Source organism: Martes martes (assembly GCF_963455335.1).
Source record: "Martes martes genome assembly, chromosome: 2".
NCBI classification, from domain to species: Eukaryota; Metazoa; Chordata; class Mammalia; order Carnivora; family Mustelidae; genus Martes; species Martes martes.
This window is the reverse complement of record NC_137889.1, coordinates 58,128,090-58,148,890: the sequence shown is the minus strand read 5'-3', so window position 1 is coordinate 58,148,890 and position 20,801 is coordinate 58,128,090. Positions and strand designations below refer to the sequence as shown.

Here is a 20,801-nt window from a genome sequence, read left to right as displayed (position 1 = left end):
AATAAATAAATAAAATATTTTTTTAAAAGAAAGAAAATAACTAGATGACACATCACTGCTTGTGTCTAAATTGACTTCATAGAAATCTTTCCATGTTGCCTTAAAGTACCTCATGCAGATGTTTACTTCAGTCATAGGTAGTTATAGCAGATCATTTGTTTCTTCTTTACCTGAGATTCTTTCTGGTGTTTTATAAAATAATAATCATTGTTTATTGAATGCTTTTACAGTTTCAAAAATTTTTACATTGAAGAATTTTTTATTTTATATATTATACACATATATATACACACACATTTAATACTATATTTCATTTAAATTTAATTTCAGTGTGTGGAGAAAAATTTCAAGAGTCTTGTGATGAGGGTTTTAATGTTCTCATTTTACTAGATGATGAAACCAGGGTCCAGCTATATTAAATGACTTGCCCAAGCATAACCTTATTTTTTAAGTCTTGAGTTTTTCTTAGATTTGAAAAAGCTTCTCTCTGGTAAAACAGTTGACAAAAGAGGTTTTGTTACTATTTTTTTAACTCATTGTGGGTACTTACAAACTTGCCAAGTAAACCTAAAAATATAGTCTATGAGAGGGTAAGTGAATTGCTGCTGTTTTGCAGACTTTTTGAAGTTCCTTCTGTCTTACTGCAGTCCTTGATAATATCATACTGCAAGGCTGTGAATAATTCACAAACTGGATATTTTCTATTGGAATAATTGAGTGTTATCTTCTCTTTATGATTTAGTGTCTACTCTAGGTGAATTCAATTTAAAATAAATTGATTTAAATTCCAATTTAAATCAGTAGTCAAGAAAATATCATTTAATCATTTTCCCCACAAAAAGCACATTTTTAATTTAAGCTAATAAATATTCTCTTTTGTGTATGTGTGTATATGTTAGTCACCATATAGTACGTCATTAGTTTTTTATGTCAGTGTTCCATGATTCACTATTTACGTATAACACCCAGTGCTCCATGCAATCCATGCCCTCCTTAATACCCATCACTGGGCACACCCATCCCCTCTTCTAAAACCCTCTGTTTCCCGGAGTCCATAGTCTCCATAGTCTCCCACTCTGATTTCTCCTCCTTCATTTTCCCCTTCTCCTAATATCCTCCATGCTATTCTCTCTTAAACTCAGTTTTCACTTTCCTAGACAGATATTCTATATATTTCAATGCAGTACTTTATTTAAAATTTTTCAGATTAATTTTGAAGTTATATCAGAAACTAAATGATTTAGTTGTTTTATTTACATAAGGCAAATGAATGTCATTACCACTGAAGTTATCTCTTGCTCAGCTGCTTATTGGTGGGTATTTACAAGCCATTTGGCCTATACTACCTATCTGTATTTTACTGAGCAGTTTATTTTATTTGACTTTAAAGTGTATTTATTTGTGCCTTTTTCTTTCCGATACACAGTTTTTAAATAAAATGAAAATCCATATTTTTCAAAGAAATACTTCAAATATAAATCAGTGAAAGTTTTGGAAAGAATCTAGCTAGTATATGTGCTGCCGAAGCGAGCACGGAAAGAATCTAGCTAGTATCTAGATCAGAATCTAGATGAGTATGAGAAATTTTAAATATTGGATTAGGCTCCGGACTATTTCCTTTCCCTAGGAGTCTTTTTGACTAGGATTTCCAACCAGTAGATCAGGAATGCAGTATAAGAGCTTCAGATTGAACGTTGTCCCTACTGTTGGTTCTCTTCCCTTTTTCAGAATTCCTGAAAGGGAACGTGGAATCCACCAGCAGAATGTATAGCCCCTTCCTCACCAAGGGGCTAAAATACCTGCTTTAAGTCAAATCACAGCTGGTTCTTTTTGAACAGGATCTTTTCTTTCATTGCTTCAAATAATCTTTAAAGAGACTTGAGCTCTTAATAGAAGTTTGTGGTTCATTTACAAAATGATTTGTAAAGATTTCATGATCCCTTTGTCTCAGATCAAAGGTCAGCAAACTTTCTGGAAAAGACTAGATGGTAAGCATTTTATACTTTGTGGCCAAGAGGCAAAATTGAGGATATAATGCACATACTTACAGCTAAGAGAAAACAAAAAGATCACAAATTTTTATTGGCAAAATTCAAAATAGAATATTAGTAATTGGAAATAGTTTTTAAAATACAGGTCTGCCAATGAGAAGAATGGAATTTTTGGTGGGGAGGACATGATACTTTGCTTTAATTCATGTTAGTGTTCTCTGTCACCAAGTAATGATTGCAAGTGTTCATCTGTGAAAACCATTCTTAGCTCATAGGTTGTATAAAAACAGATGGGAGACCAGATTTAGCCATAGTTTGCTGACCCTATATGAGATTATAAATTACTGCTCTTCTGTGTTGCTTTTGAGCTTGATGAAAAATCAGTGCTTTACTTATGTAATCCTTTTGGACATAAAGCATTCAAAGAGAAATTGGTTGGTTTTAAGGGTTTCAGTATAAGTTTTACTTTATTATTCTGATGGAGAAATAGAAGTCTTGCCTCTCATTGTTATTCTAGTGAATGTCTAGTCTTTTGAGAATTTGTTGTTTTCTGGTGGAGGAAAAATTAGGTCCATAGTATGTAATCTCAAGGACATAGTATAACATAATTTTAAGTATTCTAGATATTACATATAATAGGAAATGAATAAATACCTTTTTTATATTTAAAAAATTCTATATTCACCTCATCCCACTTAATTTTTTTTTTTTTTTGGCTTAACAGGAAAAAGAAGGCAAATTAAACTTCCTAAAATGGCTAATATTTTAGCAGTTGTAAGAATGATGATGATTTCTGTTCCATTAACAAAGGTTTTAAAATGACTGAACATGATATTTATGCAGTTGTGTAGTTAACACGCAAGCTCACAATCTACTCACAACTGATTTTTATTGTTGTTGTTGTTTTTTATTTTTCTAGGGCTTCTGTCTGTGTAAGGTATATTCATTCCTCAGTAATGAAACTTAGTATATACCATATGGCAGCCTTGTTCCTAATGTGAATTATACACAGCATGCGATTAACCATCCTCTGGTATGAGACTTACATCTCATGTGGCATTCACTAACGCGTCTGTCTGATGGTGTGATGTTTTAGGACTTGAATATTTGGTGTTTCTTGGTTTATTTTAATTTCATATTTTCACACAAGCTTGGTCTGTTTACCTTTATTTTTGTGTCCTTTCTTTCTATGTTCTCCCCACCTCTCTGCTTCACCTTTCTTAGCAAAGATGAGGATTTCTACCTTCAACATACATTGTTGGTCTTGTCTTCTGTTTTTGTTAGGAGGGACAGCAGTGTGATAAAAGAGGAAATCAAAGCCTTTCTTGCCAATCGGAGGATTTCCCAAGCAGTTGTTGCACAGGTTACAGGTAAGAGCTGAAGAGCCCTTTATTCTAGAATCATGTCTAGTCTCTGCCTTCTGGTGCAGATGTTGGAATATTGCTTGCATTTCTGCATTGCAGTGCAGACCTGTCAACTTAGGCATAATAATGTATGCCTGTGATTTAAAACCCATTGTCTCTGGTATCATGGAACTTCTCCAGTGATTTTTTTTTAAACTTGTGCTAGTAAATTTTATAGCATTTGTGATAAGCACAAAATTCCCCATTTTATGGCTAAAAAAGGGTTCTGTGGTTTTCTTGTAATTGTGACAAAGCTCATGACACACGCACATCCAACTGCTATCTACATTTCATATTTTTAAAAGCTTTATGGTCCTCCTAATTCCTGATTTTACCAATTAAAAAATGATTCATGAGAGTAAAGGAAGTTGTTGTTTTTTTTTTAACCACCTTTCTCTATGTGAAAGCTTTCCTCAAACCATTACTGAGAAGATAAGAGTTATCATGGTTTCTCTTTGTTCTTTATATCTCATCCCATTACCCACCCCACCACAGCCCCATCTTCAGTATGTGGTGTATATGTGTCATTCTCTATACAGATTGCGTTTTTTTTATGGAGTTCTTAAATTCTGGGGTAGCATGTCTTCTTTGTTGGTATGTAGTCTTCCCTTTTTGGATATCAGTGGTTTATAAGACCTTAAAAAAATCAACTATGCCCTAGTCATGAGAGGAACCAGAAACTCTTTTAACTACGTTTTGTAGTTGATACATTGTTGTATGTTGTCTATTAATAGATATGAAAATTATATTTTTCCTCCTCCCACCCTTTTTTAACATGCCATTAGCAGCTATGTGACTTTGGGCTTTTTAGCCTCTGCATCTCAGTTTCTTACCTCTATAATGAAATAGTTGGATCTGATCATACAGTACCTTCCAGTTTTAAGATATCATTTCTGTTCTCTAGACATCGATATATATTGAAGCTAATTTACCTAAAAGGTTGTTATTGACCATAAATACGGCTAAAGATGAAACTTGAGACCTCAGAAGTCTTAAATTTCATCCCAAGAATCTAAGGTCAACTAATCTTAATACATGTATGTGTGTATAATATATAACACTAGTAATATATTTTTATAAATGATGCCTCTGTTCATGGTAAAAGATTTTAATAAAAGGCATATCCTTCCATTTAGAAATCTTATACAGGGGGATGGTGTGTGAATTTAATTTTTATAATTTTCAATAGAATATATAAAATAAATTCTTACCTTTATCTCCAAGGATTAAGGAATATGCTAACGGGACTATAAGGGCAAGTTAAGTGAGTTTTACCAAAACCCACTGATGGGCACTATGAAAAGATGGAGTGTTGTCTTTAGGACTTTTACTTTGCCTCCAAGCTTAGAAGCAATAGTATCTTCTAGTTTGCCAGCCTACAGAAAAGAACAAAATTGTAGTGTTATAGATCAGTATTATAGAGTTGATTTTTTTTTCCAGGTGGAAATATTTCTCAGCATCTTGAATACTCTGAATCTTGAATCATCTTGGACTTTTAAAATTGTAGCTTTTGAAACCCACCTGACTTTGATGTAAATTATAATAAAGTACCTTTAAATGGAATTTCTTAGGAGTAAAAAGGGCTAGCTATACAATAGTGGATTCAACATAGTAGCCTTGCCTTTTTGGAAAGAGAAAATGAAAGATGTTTCAGCATCTTGCTATTCAAAGTGTAGTCCATGGAAGAGCTAATTTGGAGCTTGTTAGAAATGTAAAGATACAGAGTACCACTCTACATGTACTGAATCAGAATTTACATTTTAATCAGATCCCCAGGTAATTTGGGTTTGAGAAGTACTATTCTAGGAGATTGGTAAGCTTTCCTGACATTAACGTCAATGGACTGGCATAGTTTTAACATTGTCCCACTCAGTAAGAGTCATCATGATGCCATCTCCTGTTTTTGAAAATATCTGTTTATCACATGGACCTTTCTTTTGCTGCTATAACCATAGGATTTGATGCTGTTAAAAACTTCTTTCCCCATTTCAACCTCAGTCCAACTTATTCTTCCTCCTCTTCATTCCTGCTCGAAAAGCTTGGGTGCATTTTCCCTTAATCATATATCTTTGATAGTTCTCCATTGTCTGAAAAATGAAATTCCTTATAGTCTGACACCAGCCTCCTTTTTATTGTCATCTTCTATTCACTATTCTCCCTAGCTAAATTTAGGTCCTTGCCATCTTCAGAATTCTCCTCGCTTGGATCCTTACAAATCGTTTGTGCCTAGGATGCCTTTCCCCTTCTCACCTCAGCCTTATAAAATTGTGTTTATCAAGATTAGCTGTTATTATCCTCATTCTGACTTCTCTGATCACTTTGGCTCTTGTAGACTTCTCTTTTTCTCTGAAATCAATTACAGTATGTTCACCATACTTAGATAGTAAGCCTCATTTCAGTTATGCATTTGTTTATGCATTTAGAGTTCTTTAAATGCAGTGATCTTTCTTATGTATCCTGAGAGTCTAGCATTATACGTGCTCTCTGAAGATTTCGTATTTACCTATCTACCTTGCTGTCTTGTAGGTAAAGGGAATTTCAGTGAAGCTAACACAAGCTATACATATGAAAATTTATCCAGTGACTTTGTCCAGTGACGTTCCCTTTCCAAAAATAATTATTTATTTGCTCCAAAAGTGCGGCATGAGTTTCTGCCCTTAAGGAATCCCATTTTTTTCTGTTATCTGCTTTAATTGAATTATTTACATAAGGCAGGGGAGTAGGGATGATTTACAACCGCATTGCTTCATTGTCCCATTGATCAACTTGGTGAATTCATGTATTTCTCATATATTATTGTGTTATGCTTTCACCTGGCCCATCCAACCATCAAGCTAGACTCAGGGACAGGGCTTTTCATTCTAGAAAAGAGATCTAGTTACAGAATAGTGAGTTGGTGAGAACCAGTATAAAGCCTGGCTCTCATGACTGGCATACCTGGCATAGGTAGCCTATGTAAGGAAGCCTTCTAGCATTTAGGACTAACTCACTATGGGTACCTGATCTCAGTATATAGGCACTTTTTTATCTTTAAACAAATTAGTCCAGTGTATCTTTGAGGAATATCTACCTGATGAAATCTACCCCAAAATAAAGTTTAAGATGTGGTGTTCCAGAATCTTTGTCCTATAATGTAGTCTTAAAAAGTTAAGTTCGGGGCACCTGGGTGGCTCAGTGGGTTAAAGCCTCTGCCTTCGGCTCAGGTCATGATCTCAGGGTCCTGGGATCAAGCCCCGCATGGGGCTCTCTGCTCAGCAGGAGCCTACTTCCCCCTTTATCTCTCTGCCTGCCTCTCTGCCTACTTGTGATCTCTGTCTGTCAAACAAACAAATAAATAAATAAATAAAAGTTAAGTTCAACTCTAATATGTGAAATAATGAAATAAATCAACCTTGAGATAAAAATGAGAACAAGCATAACAAAAGAAAATGCTAAATAAAAAAAATGTAGTGAGGTGCAAAATTATAACACATGTGCTTGTTCCAGAAACAAATACAGAGGCTTCTTTTTATAGATTTGGAGGATTTCTATAATAAGATAAACAAGAAGTTCATGGGTGGGGTCTGTATAAATAATATCCTACTGATAGGAAAAATGACAGTATAAACAGGATATAATAACAGTGCCTGCTGAATTTCCCAGCATGTTATTTGTAGCTTCTTTCACAGAGTCACAGCTGCTCCCACCAAGGGTAGATTTTTACCTCTGTTAGAGGTCGAGCAGGATTCTAAATTCTGACTAACAATGGTGGGATGGGGAGCATAGCCCTTGCTTTAGTAATAACCCACACGTGGGTTTTATATTCACTTTCATGGTAAAACATTTTCTTTGGCTCTTAGAATTACTAAAATATGATTTTCTTTTTAAATGACCTCTGGGAAAAATCAAGGAGGCAGAATAAATGAGTAAGTGGGCAGAGCATGAGTGAGTGCTTATCAGCCAAAAAATACACTAATTGGATTCATATCCTCTTAAAATGGAAGAAGAAAAAATTTACATCTCTGAACCTTAAGAAATCTAACACAATTTTGTTTTCTTGAATGATAGTAGTGTAATGAAAAAGCAACCACGAAACTTTAGAATACCAAAGTTCTAGTCCTCTGTCTTAAATAGCCTTGGGGTCCTGGGAAGAATTATGTAGCTTCTCTGAGGCTCATTTTCCTTATTTATAAGATGAGAGGCTTTGGCCAAGTATTTCCAAGAATCTTTTTGAGTTATCAAATTCTATCCTGTTTTTTGTTTTTTAAAGATTTATTTATTTGTTTGAAAGAGAGAGAGAGCATATGAGTGGGGGAAAGGGCAGAAGGAGAGAATATCCAAGCAGACTCCCTCTGAGCTTGGAACCCAGCACAAGACTGGATCCCATGACCCAAGAGATCAGGACCTGAGGCAAAACCAGGAGTTGGACACTCAACCAACTGAGCCACCCAGGTGCCCCAAATTCTATTCTGTTTTTAAACAAAGTTCATTTAACCAGTGTGCGTCTTACCGTCTCATTCCCAAAATGTAAGAATTTGTGTAGAGAAAGCTCTGAACCAGTTTTAGAAATGTTCCAAATGTTCCAACTGTACTTAGATCACTTCCCTTTTTAAAATTTATGTTTAAAATGAAGTTTGAAAACACTGCATATTCAATCTAATTATAATAATTTCTTTACAAAGATAGGTATATATTGATCCTGTCCCCAAATGGAGAACTTCAGACCAGATACTAAAAACCAACTAAAGTGTCAGTATACCTTTTTTAAAAATAGACTTCATTTTTTAGAGCAGTTTTAGATTCACAGCAAAAGTGAGTGGAAACTACAGAGTTCCTGTTTACTCCCTACAGACTCCCTACTACCGGCACCTCCCACTGGAGTGCTACCTTTGTTATAATGTATAAAGCTACATTGACACCATTATTATCACCAAAAGTCCATAGTTTACATTATATGTAAATGGTTTTGTACATTCTGTGGGGTTTTAAAAAAATGTATAATGACAAGTATCTGCCATTATAGTATCATAATATGATGCTACGGTTTCACTTCCTAAAAATCCTCTGTGTTCTGCCTGTTCATCCCTTCTTTTCTCCCTGCTAACCCCTTGGCAACCACACTGTCTTTTTACTGTCTCTACAGTTTTGCCTTTTCCAGAATGTTATCCTAGAATATGTAGCTTTTTCATGTTGGCATCTTCCTCTTAGTGATATGGTTTTAAGATTACTTAAATGTCTTTTCATGACTTGATAGCTCATTTCTTTTTGGTGCTAAATAATATTCCATTGTCTGAACTTAACAGTTTATTCAGCCATTCATTACTGAAGGACATCTTTGCCTCCCAAGTTTTGGCAGTTATGAATAAAGTTACTATAATGTTGGTAGGGCATATATCACAGACTGTAGTATTGTCCTAATGTCATACAATGAAATATAACTAATTGTCAAGCTCATTTAACAAGATTTTATCAATTCCTGCATAATGACTTTCACTCGTTTTAGGTAGATCTCCGATATGAAGGCAGTTACCTGTCTACAAAAGGCAAATTTCTATATTTGAGATTTAACTTCTGTCTCCAAATTGAAAAAGTTTAGAGTTTTTGTTTGTTAGGAGAAAACTTCTTTTCAGATCTTTGAATGGACTGCAGTTACCAACAATATAAATATTTTTGCAGAGTGCAGTTAGGATTTTCTCTTGTTTTGGAGCCTCTAGAGAATAAGAACAGATGTTGTCCTGTGGTTCAAAAAATTCTTACTTTTTTATCTCATTTTCTTCTATCTTCTGCAATTTGCTGGCAAACTATTTTCTCATAAACATAACACATAAGGTTATGTTTTCCTTTTCCTAGAGAAAAAGTCTAGCCTCTATATCTGAATACCCACATTTTCTCACTCTGGTGATAGCTGAGTAAGAAATTGGGGTGAAAATAACTTCAGAGGATACTTTTGTTGTTAGAAAATCAGTTTGCTACAATTCTTGAAGTTTTTGAAATTCATTGTCCTACCAAGGCTTTCATCATCTCAAATACAGTGTATAGGACTGCACATTTTTAATGTCAAAGTTAAGAAGGTTGGTTTGCAAGTAAGAACAAGATTTTTCCTCCACCTGTATTTAAAGTAGAAACTATATTTAAAAAATTTTTATTCCACCATAAGCTTCGACAAAAGTGACTTTAAAAGGTTAGGCATAGATGTGGCTTTTTCCCCAGTTAGTCATTTTCATTTTTGCTTCTCACTAATTCTTGTTTCCTAAGATTGTGGAGAAGAGTCTTTACCTGAAGTATAATATTACTTTAGCAGTTTTAGGAACTATTTCTTACTTAACATAAGTTAATTTTCCTTATATTAAAAAAAAAAAAACAACAGGAATAAATGACAGAATACCCTAGTAAATAAGTCAGAAGGTTTCTGTGATAAAATAGCAAAATCTAAAGTTCAGCTGTAGTTCATGTGAGTCATCAGGCAATATTATAAATAACTTCCTGCAGAAAAAAGCTTTGAAGGGATAAATACCATTTTTTGTAAACTATAGTATGGTCTTTTATGCGTTAAGGAATTATTCTGTTAACTCTTGACATTTACTCAGCGATAGATCTTAAGTCGAAGAATTTGACCTCAGTTGCTACAAATAATTTGTTCTGTCAGGAAGACATACTGGATTTAGTAGTGTGTAGTTACTAACTTTAGTAAGTTCTAACTTTAGTAAATTCTAACTTTAGTAACTTCCTTAGGTAAGGAACTGAAGCTTGAACTAACCAAACTAACCAAGTTTAAGGGTGGTGGTATCTGAGAGGCCTGTAAAATTGTTAAACAATCATTCAGATTTTTATGGCCTTTAAGAAAGCTTTTAATATCACCATGTGTCAACTTTAGCTAAATTTAGCTGTATCTTTTGATCTTACAAAACTTGAGATATGCAGGGGAAATGTGCTTTTTTCCTTTATTTTTAATCACTTTTATTTAGATAAAATTTGTATAAGAGTATTGGTCTCCGAATTGTACCACATTTATACAGTAGCATAACCAAAATTAGGAGATAGAACATTTTCAGTATTTCATCAGGTTCCTTCCTGCCTGTTTGCAGTCATATACCTCACCCCACTGCAAGTTCCTGCCAGCCACAGATCTGCATTCTATCAGTATAGTTTTGCATTTTCTAGAATGTCTTTGACTAGAATCACACAATACATACCTTTTTTTATGTCTCACTTCTTTCTTTTTGTGACTTCTTTCACTTATGATACTTTTGAGATTCATTAGTATTGTTACATGTATCCATAGTTCTTTAGTTTTAAATGCTGAATACTAGTTAATGGAATGGCTATAACAAAATTCATTTATCTATTAATCAATTGATGGCCATTTGAGTAGTTTTCAGGTTTGGGCAATTATGAATTAAACTGCTGTGAACATTTGTCTGCATGGCTTTACATGGATATATGTTTTTTCATACCGAGGAGTGGGATTATGGTGTTATTGGTAAGTATATGTTTAACTTTTCAAGAAACTGTCAAACTGTGGTCCAAAATGACTATACCATTTTGCACTCACACTAGCAGTATATGAGATTTCCAGTTGCTTTGCATTCTCTTCAACACTTGGTATTTAGTATTTGTGTTTCTCTTTAGGTTTAGCCATTCTAGTGCATATGTAATAGCATCTCACTCTAGTTTTATTTTGCATTTTTCTAATGATTAATTATGTTGAGCATCTTTTCAGATGCTCATTTGCTATTCATGTATCTTCTTAGGTGAAATGTCTGTCAAATCTTTTACCCATTGTTTTTTAATCAAGTTGTTTCCCTTACTATTGATTACAAGAGTTCTATGTATATTCTGGGTACAAGTCCTTGAAAAAGTGGATATAACAGTTATCCTATTCTGAGGCTTGCATTTTTGTTTTCCTAGTGTTATATTTTAAAGAGCAAATGTTTTAATTTTAACTTATATTTATCTTTTTTTTCCCTTTATGGTTCATGCTTTTTGTGTCCTAAGAAAATATTCCTAAATTAAGTCTCAAAGATTTTCGTATGTTTTCTCCTGGAAGCCTTATAGTTTCGGCTTGTACATTTAGGTCTATGAACCATTTCAAGTTAATTTTTTGTGTATGCATAAAGTAAAGGTTAAGACCTACTTTTTTTCCCTATGGATATCCAATTGTTGGAGCACCATTGGTTGAAAATGGTCAGCTGTGGTCAGGTGACTAGTTTTTCCCTACTCAGTTACATTGGCACCTTTGTCAGAAATCTACTGAGTATTTATGCCTGGGTCTATTTCTGGACTGACTGTTGTATTCCATTGGTCTTTACATTTATCCTTGTAACGATACAAAACTATAGATTTTTGTAGTAAGTCTTGAAGTTTTTCTTTCTTAAGATCACTGTTATTCTAGGTCTTTGGCATTTCCATATACATTTAAAAATTACCTTGTCATTTTCTACAAAAAAGGTGCTTGTAATGAGATTGGGATTGGGATTATGTTGAATATAGGTCAGTCTGTATTAGGAATTGACATCTTAATACTGAGTATTTTAATCCATGAACATGGTATGCCTTCATTTCTTTAGGTCTTTATTTCTCTGAACCATGTTAGTTTTTAGTGTATAGATCTTACACATATTTTCTTGAGTTATCTCTGTTTTGCATTTTTGATACTATTACATTGGTACTATCTTTAAAGTTGATCTCTAGTTGTTTGTTTCTTGAGTCACAGAATAATTGATTTGGGTATATTGATATTCTGTTTTCTGATCTTGCTAAATTCATTTATTCTTGTAGCTTTTTAAAAAATTCTTAGGATTTTCTCTGTGGACAATCATGTTATCTGTGAGTAGACTTAATTCTCCTTCTTCCTTTTCTTTTTTTTTTTTTTAAGATTTTATTTATTTATTTGACAGAGAGAGAGAGATCTCAATTAGGCAGAGAGACAGGCAGAGAGAGAGGGGGAAGCAGGCTCCCCACTGAGCAGAGAGCCCATGCAGGGCTCGATCCCAGGGCCTGAGATTATGACCTGAGCTGAAGGCAAAGGCTTAACCCACTGAGTCACCCAGGTTCCCCCAGAACTATTTTTCTAACAGACTTTGCTCACTCTGTGTCTTCATTAATTCTTGCAACATTTCAGACTTTTTCATTATATTTGTTATGGTGATCTGTGATCAGTTATCTTTGTGTTACTATTATAATTGTTTTGGAGCATCATGAACTGCTTCCATCTAAGACAGCACCTCCTTCTTCCTTTTCAATGATTGTGCCTTTTATTTCTATTTCTTGCCTCAATCCACTGATTAGGACCACTGGTTAAAAACTGAACATAGTGGGGTGCCTGGGTGGCTCAGTGGGTTAAGCCTCTGCCTTTGGCTCACATCATGATCTCGGTTCTGGGATCGAGCCTCACATCAGGCTCTCTGCTCAGCAGGGAGCCTGCTTCTTCCCCTCTCTGTCTGCCTCTCTGCCTACTTGTGATCTCTCTCTCTGTCAAATAAAAAAAAAAAAAAAAAACAAAAACTGAACATAGTAATGAGAGCACATATCTTTGCCTTTTCTCCAAGCCTAGGAAGTAGGCATTCACTCTTTCACCATTAAGTGTGTTCTTAGTGTTAGGTTTTTCATAGCTGTCCTTTTTCAAGATCCCCTTCAAGGGAGTTTCCTCTGTTTCTGGTTTCTGAGATTTTTTGTCATGAGTGGATGTTGTATTTTTGTCAAATGCTTTTCCTGCATCTACTGAGATTACCACATGGGTTTTTTTTTTTTTTTAGTCTTATTAATATGGTGAATTACATTGATTGATTTTCACACGTTAAACCAACCTTGCACTTTGGGAAAAATTCCACTGAATCATGATGTATTATCCTTTGTATATGTTTTGATTCAATTTGCTGATACTCTAGTATTGTAGAATTGTAGTATCTGTGCTCATTAGGGGTATTGTTCAGGGTTTGTTTTGCTTTTTCCATTTCCTGTAATGTCCTTGGTCTACTTTATTATTATGATAATGTGGCCTCATAAGATGAGTTGGGAAGTGTTTCTTTCCCTTGTGTTTTTAGAAGAATTGATGTAGAGTTGGTGTTATTTCTTCCTTAAATATCTTTGAAACTGTGCTTTTTTTTTTTTTTTTAAATAGTGATTATCTTACACTTGGCTGTTACTTAACTAAAGAATTTTATCCTTTAGGGTTTCTATCTTGTACTGAAGGCTGCAGATAGCATATAGAATAGTGGAGATTATCAGGTCCTTAATACCTCAAAGGTTGCCAGCACTTTTCTACATGATTTTATCCTTTGCAGAAATACTTTTCTCTTGCCTGTTGCCTAAAATAGCAAGATTACAAACCACAAACCAAATTGAATTTGCTTTAGATAGAGCAATAACCCTTCCCCTGTGCCCTACTAGGCCTGAGTATAGGACATAGTTTTTACTCACTTAAGCTATGAGATTTTGCTTCCTGTAGTAGTTTTAAAAATATTGAATGGCCTGTCTCTAAATCTGTTCCCAAGCAGATCTGTGGACAATTTCTTGGTTTGAACACATTGATTTTAATGTACATATCCAATATAACATTACCCCAGGCTTGCTGTCATTGTTCTTGATGAGAACATAGGGAAGAGTTTTTAGAAACATTCTTAATGTGATCTTTATTTAATTTTTTGAGACATTTTAAAGACTAGAATATGCTGTTTTCATAAGAGTGCATTTTTTTCTCCTTTGACTGCTGTGAATATAAAGATTGACCATGGTACCCATGCCCTTTTGTTGCTAAATATCTTTTTGGAAGATATATTACCAGTTTGTCTTAATTTTTCTAGACATAAAGAATGCCTTTGAAATGTTTGAGTGCTATATGTTAAAATAATTTTCATGTGTAATAATATTTAGTAAGAACAATACCTCTTGAACCATTGTTGCCTATACTTTTATTTGTATATTTGTATATAATGTATATAATTTATATATTTGTATATATACATGTATATAAATGTATATAAAGCTCAGCTTTATATAGGTAACCTACCAAGAGAGCACATAGCCCTCTTAAGTGATTTGTGGATGACCAGTGGCTCTGCATTTTATTGCTCTGCACCTTGTTAGCTAAACTTCTCTTTTTGGAGGGTTTTTATTTTTAGCTGTAATTTATTTTAACACTTACCAAGTGCTAGATGCTCTGCTAACTGTTTTATGTATTTGAGAGGCAGGTGTTAACTTCTTCAGTTACAGGCAAGAAAACTGAGGCTAAAGGAGAGTCAGTTTTTTCCCCATAGTAACACAGCTCATTGCCATTTGTCTTGCTGCAAAGCCGGTGTTCATTATATAGCATTACAGTATATAGATGCAGTATAGTGCAGTGGTCTAGAGCATGACTTTGAAGGTTAAAATATGTTTTCTGGGGGCGCTTGGGTGGCTCAGTGGGTTGGGCCTCTGCCTTTGGCTCAGGTCATGGTCTCAGGGTCCTGGGATTGAGCCTCACATCGGGCTCTCTGCTCAGAAGGGAGCCTGCTTCCCCCTCTCTCTGCCTGCCCCTCTGCCTACTTGTGATCACTATCTCTGTCAAATAAATAAATAAATAATCTTTTTAAAAAATACATATGTTTTCTGTCACTTACTAGTTACATATCTTTGTGCACATTACTGAATATCTTAATCCTCAGTTTCTTCTTTTGGAAAATGAGAATAATAGTAATACCTACCTAACAGGGTTTTTGAGATTAAATGAGTTGGTTTATGTAAGATTCTGGTACATAGTAAATGCCCTAGAAGTCTTATTATTATCATTATATGATATATGATATATGATATCATTATATGATATTATCATATATGATAATATTATCATCATTATTATACTCCTTAGTCCCTCTCCAGATTGATTTTTCTTAAGCTAAACTTCCTGAGACTAAATATATTAACCATAATGTTTCTAGCCTTTGGCCACTTAATAATGAACTTTAAAAAATATATAGCATCCCCTGTTCATTTCAGCATATTTATAAGCTAGGATGTGAAAATAACCTATACGGTAGAATATTATTCAGCCATAAAAAAGAAGAAAATCCTGTGTGACAACACAGATAGACCTTGAGGGTATTTGTGACAACATAGACCCTATTACTAAATGAAATAAGTCAGAGAGAGACAAATATAGGATATCATTTATATGTAGAATCTTTAAAAACCCCAGATTTATAGATACAGAGAACAGACTGGTGTTTGCCAGTGTTGGAGAGTTAGGGGGTGGGCAAAATGGGTGAAGGTGGTCAAAAAGTACAAACTTCCACTTATAAATAAATCCTCAGGATATAATATAACAGCATGGGCACCATAGTTAACAGTGCTCTATTGTACATTTGAAAGCTGCTGAGAGTAAGTCTTAGAAGTTCTTATCCTACACACACAAGAATTTTAACTATGTATCATGATAGATTTTAACCAGACTTATTGTGGTAATCATTTCTTGAGAAATTTATCAAGTCATTATATTGACCCCTAAAACTAACATAAAAAATTTCATGATAGATTAGAGATTTTAATGTAAGAGTATAAAAAAGCATGTTAGTGAGTTGATTTCAGATTCAACATTGCAGCTAACTTTTAAGAATATATCATTTGTCAAGTTTTAGTGTAATATCAGAGAATATCCACAGTCCATTGGGAAAAAAAAAACTATTAAAATACTCCTTCCTTTTCCATCTGAAAAAAATACTGCGTAAGTTCATTTGATATTAGCATGGAAAACTTTCTTCACCATTACTATTCCATTTTGATGTACAAAAAATTGCCTTAAAAATATTATTTACATAATTACAGCTAATGCTGAGAGTTTGAAAGTAGGAAGGAAAGTTCAGCTCCCCTTATAGCAAGATCTTCCTTTTCTCTGCCCCATAATTTTCAACCTGTTGACCTTGCCAGAATTCTGTCTAGTATCCTCATTTTATTATTCAAAAGGTGGGGAAATCAGTTGTGGCGATGATTGTACAATGCATTGAAAACCATTGAATTAAAAAAAAAAAACCATTGAATTGTACACTTTAAATGGGTGAATTGTATGGTATGGGAATTATATTTAATAAATCTGTTTTAAAAGATAGAAGGGAAAGTGAAGGTCATTCAAAATTATCTTTTGAACAGAGTTAGGTCACTAAAATGAAATTTAAGATTTTTCTATGTATTCTTATTATGGAAATAAAAACCTAAAGAACTAAAAGTGAAAAATTAATAAATATAAATTTACTTAATATATTAGAAAATATATTCATGTGGTTTACACTTCAGATGTACATAGGGTATACAGGGCTAAATCTTTCTTTTATCTCTGTCCCTTAGTCATAATCCCCTTTTCAGAAGATAGGAACTTCACCAGTGTCTGGGCAGATACTTTATGCATTTACAAGCAAATAAGTAGGGTCCTGGGTGACTCAGTCAGTTAAGTGTGTGCCTTCGGCTCAGGTCATGATTCCAGAGTCCTGGGATTGAGCTGGGTATTGAGCTCTCTGCTCAGGGGGTAGCCTTTTTCTTCCTCTCTTCCTGTTCCTGCTGTCTTGCTATCTCTGTTGCGCTCGCTCTCTCTCTCTCTCCCCCTCATAAATAAATAAAATTTAAAAAAACAAATAAGTATATGGGTGCCTGGTGGCACAGTTGGTTAAGCATCCAGCTCTTGGTTTTTGTGCAGATTGTGATCTCAGGGTCATGGGCTTGAGCCCAGAATCAAACCCCACATCTGGCTTCTCATTCAGCATGCAGTCTCCTTGGGATTCTCACCCTCTCCCTCTTCTCCTCCCATTTGTTCTCTCTCTCTCTCAAATAAATAAATCCTAAAAAAAAAAAGTAAGCAAGTATATCCACAGTCCTTTCTCCTTTTTTGCCAGAGGGGTTGTATGCTATTTACATTATTCTACACTGAGCTTTTGTAACTTGGAAGTTATCCCATATCAGTATGTAAAGAATATTATCACTGGGTTTGGGTTTTTTTGGTTTTGTTTTTTTTTTTGGTGATTTTGTTCTTTTATTGGTATATAAAATAATGATCATTTTTATCGTCATTGTTGTCATAGATTTGATGAAATGTGGTTTAAGTGTTGAACATCTGTTTGGTTTGATCTGCAAATCAGTTTTAACTATCTATACTTTAACCATTGCTGTGTATCTTTGCCAACAATTGGTACATTGTTACATGTTGTCAAGTTTTCTAACATGATAAAAGTGAAATGGTATTTCACTGCAGTTTTTTTTTATTTTACTTTTTATTGAAGTGTAATGATAAATAACATATTAGTTTCATGTGTACGACATAATGATTCAAAATTTGTATATATTGTGAAAGGATCACCACAATAAGTCTAGTTAACGTCTGTCACCCCACATAGTTATAAAATAATTTTTTTTCTTATGGTAGACTTGTGACATTTACTCTCTTAGCAGATTTCATCACTGCAGTTATAAATGTATTTTTCTGATTATAATTTAGATTAAACATCACTTAATATTATTGACCATTTATACTTTCTGTGAATTGCCTGTTTAAATCTGTTGCCAGTTTTGTTTTGTTTTGTTTTTGTTTTTGTTTTAAGATTTTATGTATTTATTTGACAGAGAGAGAGCGAGCGCAGGAACACATCCAGGGGGAGTGGGAGAGAGAAAGCAGGCCTCCTGCCGAGCAGGGAGCCTGATGCGGGGCTTGATCCCAGAACCCTGGCATCATGACCTGAGCCGAAGGCAGACACTTAACTAAGCCACCCAGGTGCCCCTGTCGCTAATTTTTAAAGATTGTCTTTTTCTGTTTTGTTTTAATTTAAAATTTTTTGACAAAATTTTATATTCTTAAGATGTAAATGTGATTTTTGGTATGTGTATATATTGTTATCATTGTCCAAAAAAATGCATAGTATCCCATCTTCTAAATACTATAATTTTCAATCAACTATTAACATTTAGCAATTCAGTAGCTACTTTAAACTGATTTCTTTTGCCTTTATCCCCCACGTAGGCACTAACTAAATATTTGTTTAATAAATTAAGTAATTAAAATTTAGATAAAGATTTAGATAAGATTTAGCTTGATGATTTTTATTATCATATTCTCTTAAATACACATATACTTTTGTATGTGTAACTTACTTTTTTTTTTAATATATATACACACTCCCTTTTGACCATGTAATTTATCTCATAGGAATTTATCCAATGAAATAGTTGCTTATGTCTACAGTGATAAACATGCAGGAATATTTATTGCAGCTTATTATATTTTAGCAAAAGATTCTAAATAAGCCGAGTGTCCATCAGTAGGGGACTAGTTAGGTAAGTTATGATATATAATATTATGGAGTACTATTTATTTATAAAAAAATAAGACAGCTCTATATATCTCGAATAGAATGGGGAAGAGAATGTGTTGTAAGGTGGTGGGAGAGAGATGAGTGATTTTATTTTTAAGCACCAATTTTTTAAAAATTTTATGATTATTATTTATTTTTTTCAATTTCTTTTTTTTATTATGTTAGTCGCCATACAGTACATCATTAGTTTTTGATGTAGTGTTCCATGATTCACTGTTTACATATAACACCCAGTGCTCTGTGAAATCTGTAAACATAAGTTTTTGAAACATATACCATGTCATAGGCTCATCGGTAATAATGTGCACTGGCTAGATTCAACTCAAGTATTACCAGGTTGTTCTGTGTGCTCTTTGACACCAGTTAGAATCACAGCAGTTTTTAGTATAACTCTAAAATTCAGCTCTAAGAGGAGCACCGGATGGCTCAGTTGGGTAAGTATCTGACTCTTGGTTTCAGTTCAGGTCATGATCCCAGGGTCATGAGTTTGAGCCCCGCATTGAATGGACTCCATGTCAGCAGGAGGTCTCCTGGACGTTCTCTCCCCCTGCTCACTCTTGCGTACACGCGCATTCTCTTTCTTTCAAGTAAATAAATAAAATATTTTAAAAAATAAAAATAAAATTCAGCTTTAAGAAAAATGAAGAAGCATAAGTAAAACATTCTTTAAGAAGAAGAGAGGAATGAGTTTGAACAAATTTGCCCTACTAGATATTAAAGTGTACCATATGGTTAACAAAGTAAGTAAACAAGATTGTACTGCCAGATTGTACAGAATAGAATTCATTAATAGATCCTTGTATATAAGAAAATTTAGCTTAGGGGCGCCTGGGTGGCTCAGTGGGTTAAAGCCTCTGCCTTCGGCTCAGGTCGTGATCCCAGGGTCCTGGGATTGAGCCCCACATCGGGCTCTCTGCTCAGCGGGGAGCCTGCTTACCCCTCTCTCTTTCTCTGCCTGCCTCTCTGCCTACTTGTGATCTCTGTCTGTCAAATAAATAAAATAAAATCCTTTAAAAAAAAAAAAGAAAGCTTAAATAAAGGAAGTGTTTCAAATCCATAAGGAAATGGGGTTTTTCTATTGGTTGTTTAAAATAAGTGTCAAGGGGCGCCTGGGTGGCTCAGTGGGTTAAAAGCCTCTGCTTTCGGCTCAGGTCATGATCCCAGGGTCCTGGGATCGAGTCCGCATCAGGCTCTCTGCTCAGCGGGGAGCCTGCTTCCTCTTCTCTCTCTCTGCCTGCTTCTCTGCCTACTTGTGATCTCCCTCTGTCAAATAAATAAATAAAATCTTTAAAAATAAATAAATAAAATAAAATAAGTGTCAACATCACACCAGAACCAAACACGAGTTTCCATATGGAATAAAGAGGTAGATATAGATACTTAAGGGAAAAAAGATAGATTTATTTATTTGTTTGTTTGTTTTAGAGAAAGTGTGACTGGGGAGCAGGGGAAGGGGAGCAGAGGGAGAGGAAGAGAGAGAATCTCAAGCAGAATCCCCACTGAGTGGGGCTGGACATGGGGCTTGATCTTATAACCCTGAGATTATGACCTGGGCTGAAATCAAGCATTGCTGTGCAACGAACTGAACCATCCAGGCACTCCTAGATATATTTGCTTTTTATTTTATTTTATTTTATTTTATTTTATTTTATTTTATTTTATTTTATTTTATTTTTTAAAGATTTTATTTATTTGAGAGAGAGAGAGGGAGAAGCAGACACCTGGATGAGCAGGGAGCCAAAGTGGGACTCCATCGAAGGAGCCTGGGATCATGACTGGAGCCAAAGGCAGATGCTTAACCAACTGAGCCACCCAGGCGTCCCTAGGTATATATACTTTTTAATGCCAGATAAAGGGTACTGTTACATTACTGTTAGAAGAAATATTGAATACTTTTATTATTTTAAGGTAGGAAAACTTTTTTTTTTAAATTAACATATAATGTATTATTTGCCCCAGGAGTACAAGTCTGTGAATCATCAAGCTTACACATTTCACAGCACTCACCATAGCACATACTCTCCCCAATGTCCATAACCCAGCCACCCTATCCCTACCCCTGCCCAACCCCCAGCAACACTGTTTGTTTTGTGAGATTAAGA

The 20,801-nt window shown here is 34.4% G+C and overlaps 1 protein-coding gene across 10 annotated transcripts in view; it reads left to right on the top strand.

Annotated features, from left to right (window-relative positions):
- The window catches only part of HMBOX1 (homeobox containing 1), a 196,659-nt gene that overhangs the window by 93,991 nt on the left and 81,867 nt on the right, over positions 1-20,801 (top strand). For all 10 annotated transcript variants that reach the window (XM_080797802.1, XM_080797800.1, XM_080797805.1 and 7 more), the window contains exon 4: positions 3,276-3,361. In XM_080797802.1, coding sequence (XP_080653928.1) covers positions 3,276-3,361 — 86 coding nt within the window. The remainder of the gene's footprint in view (positions 1-3,275; positions 3,362-20,801) is intronic.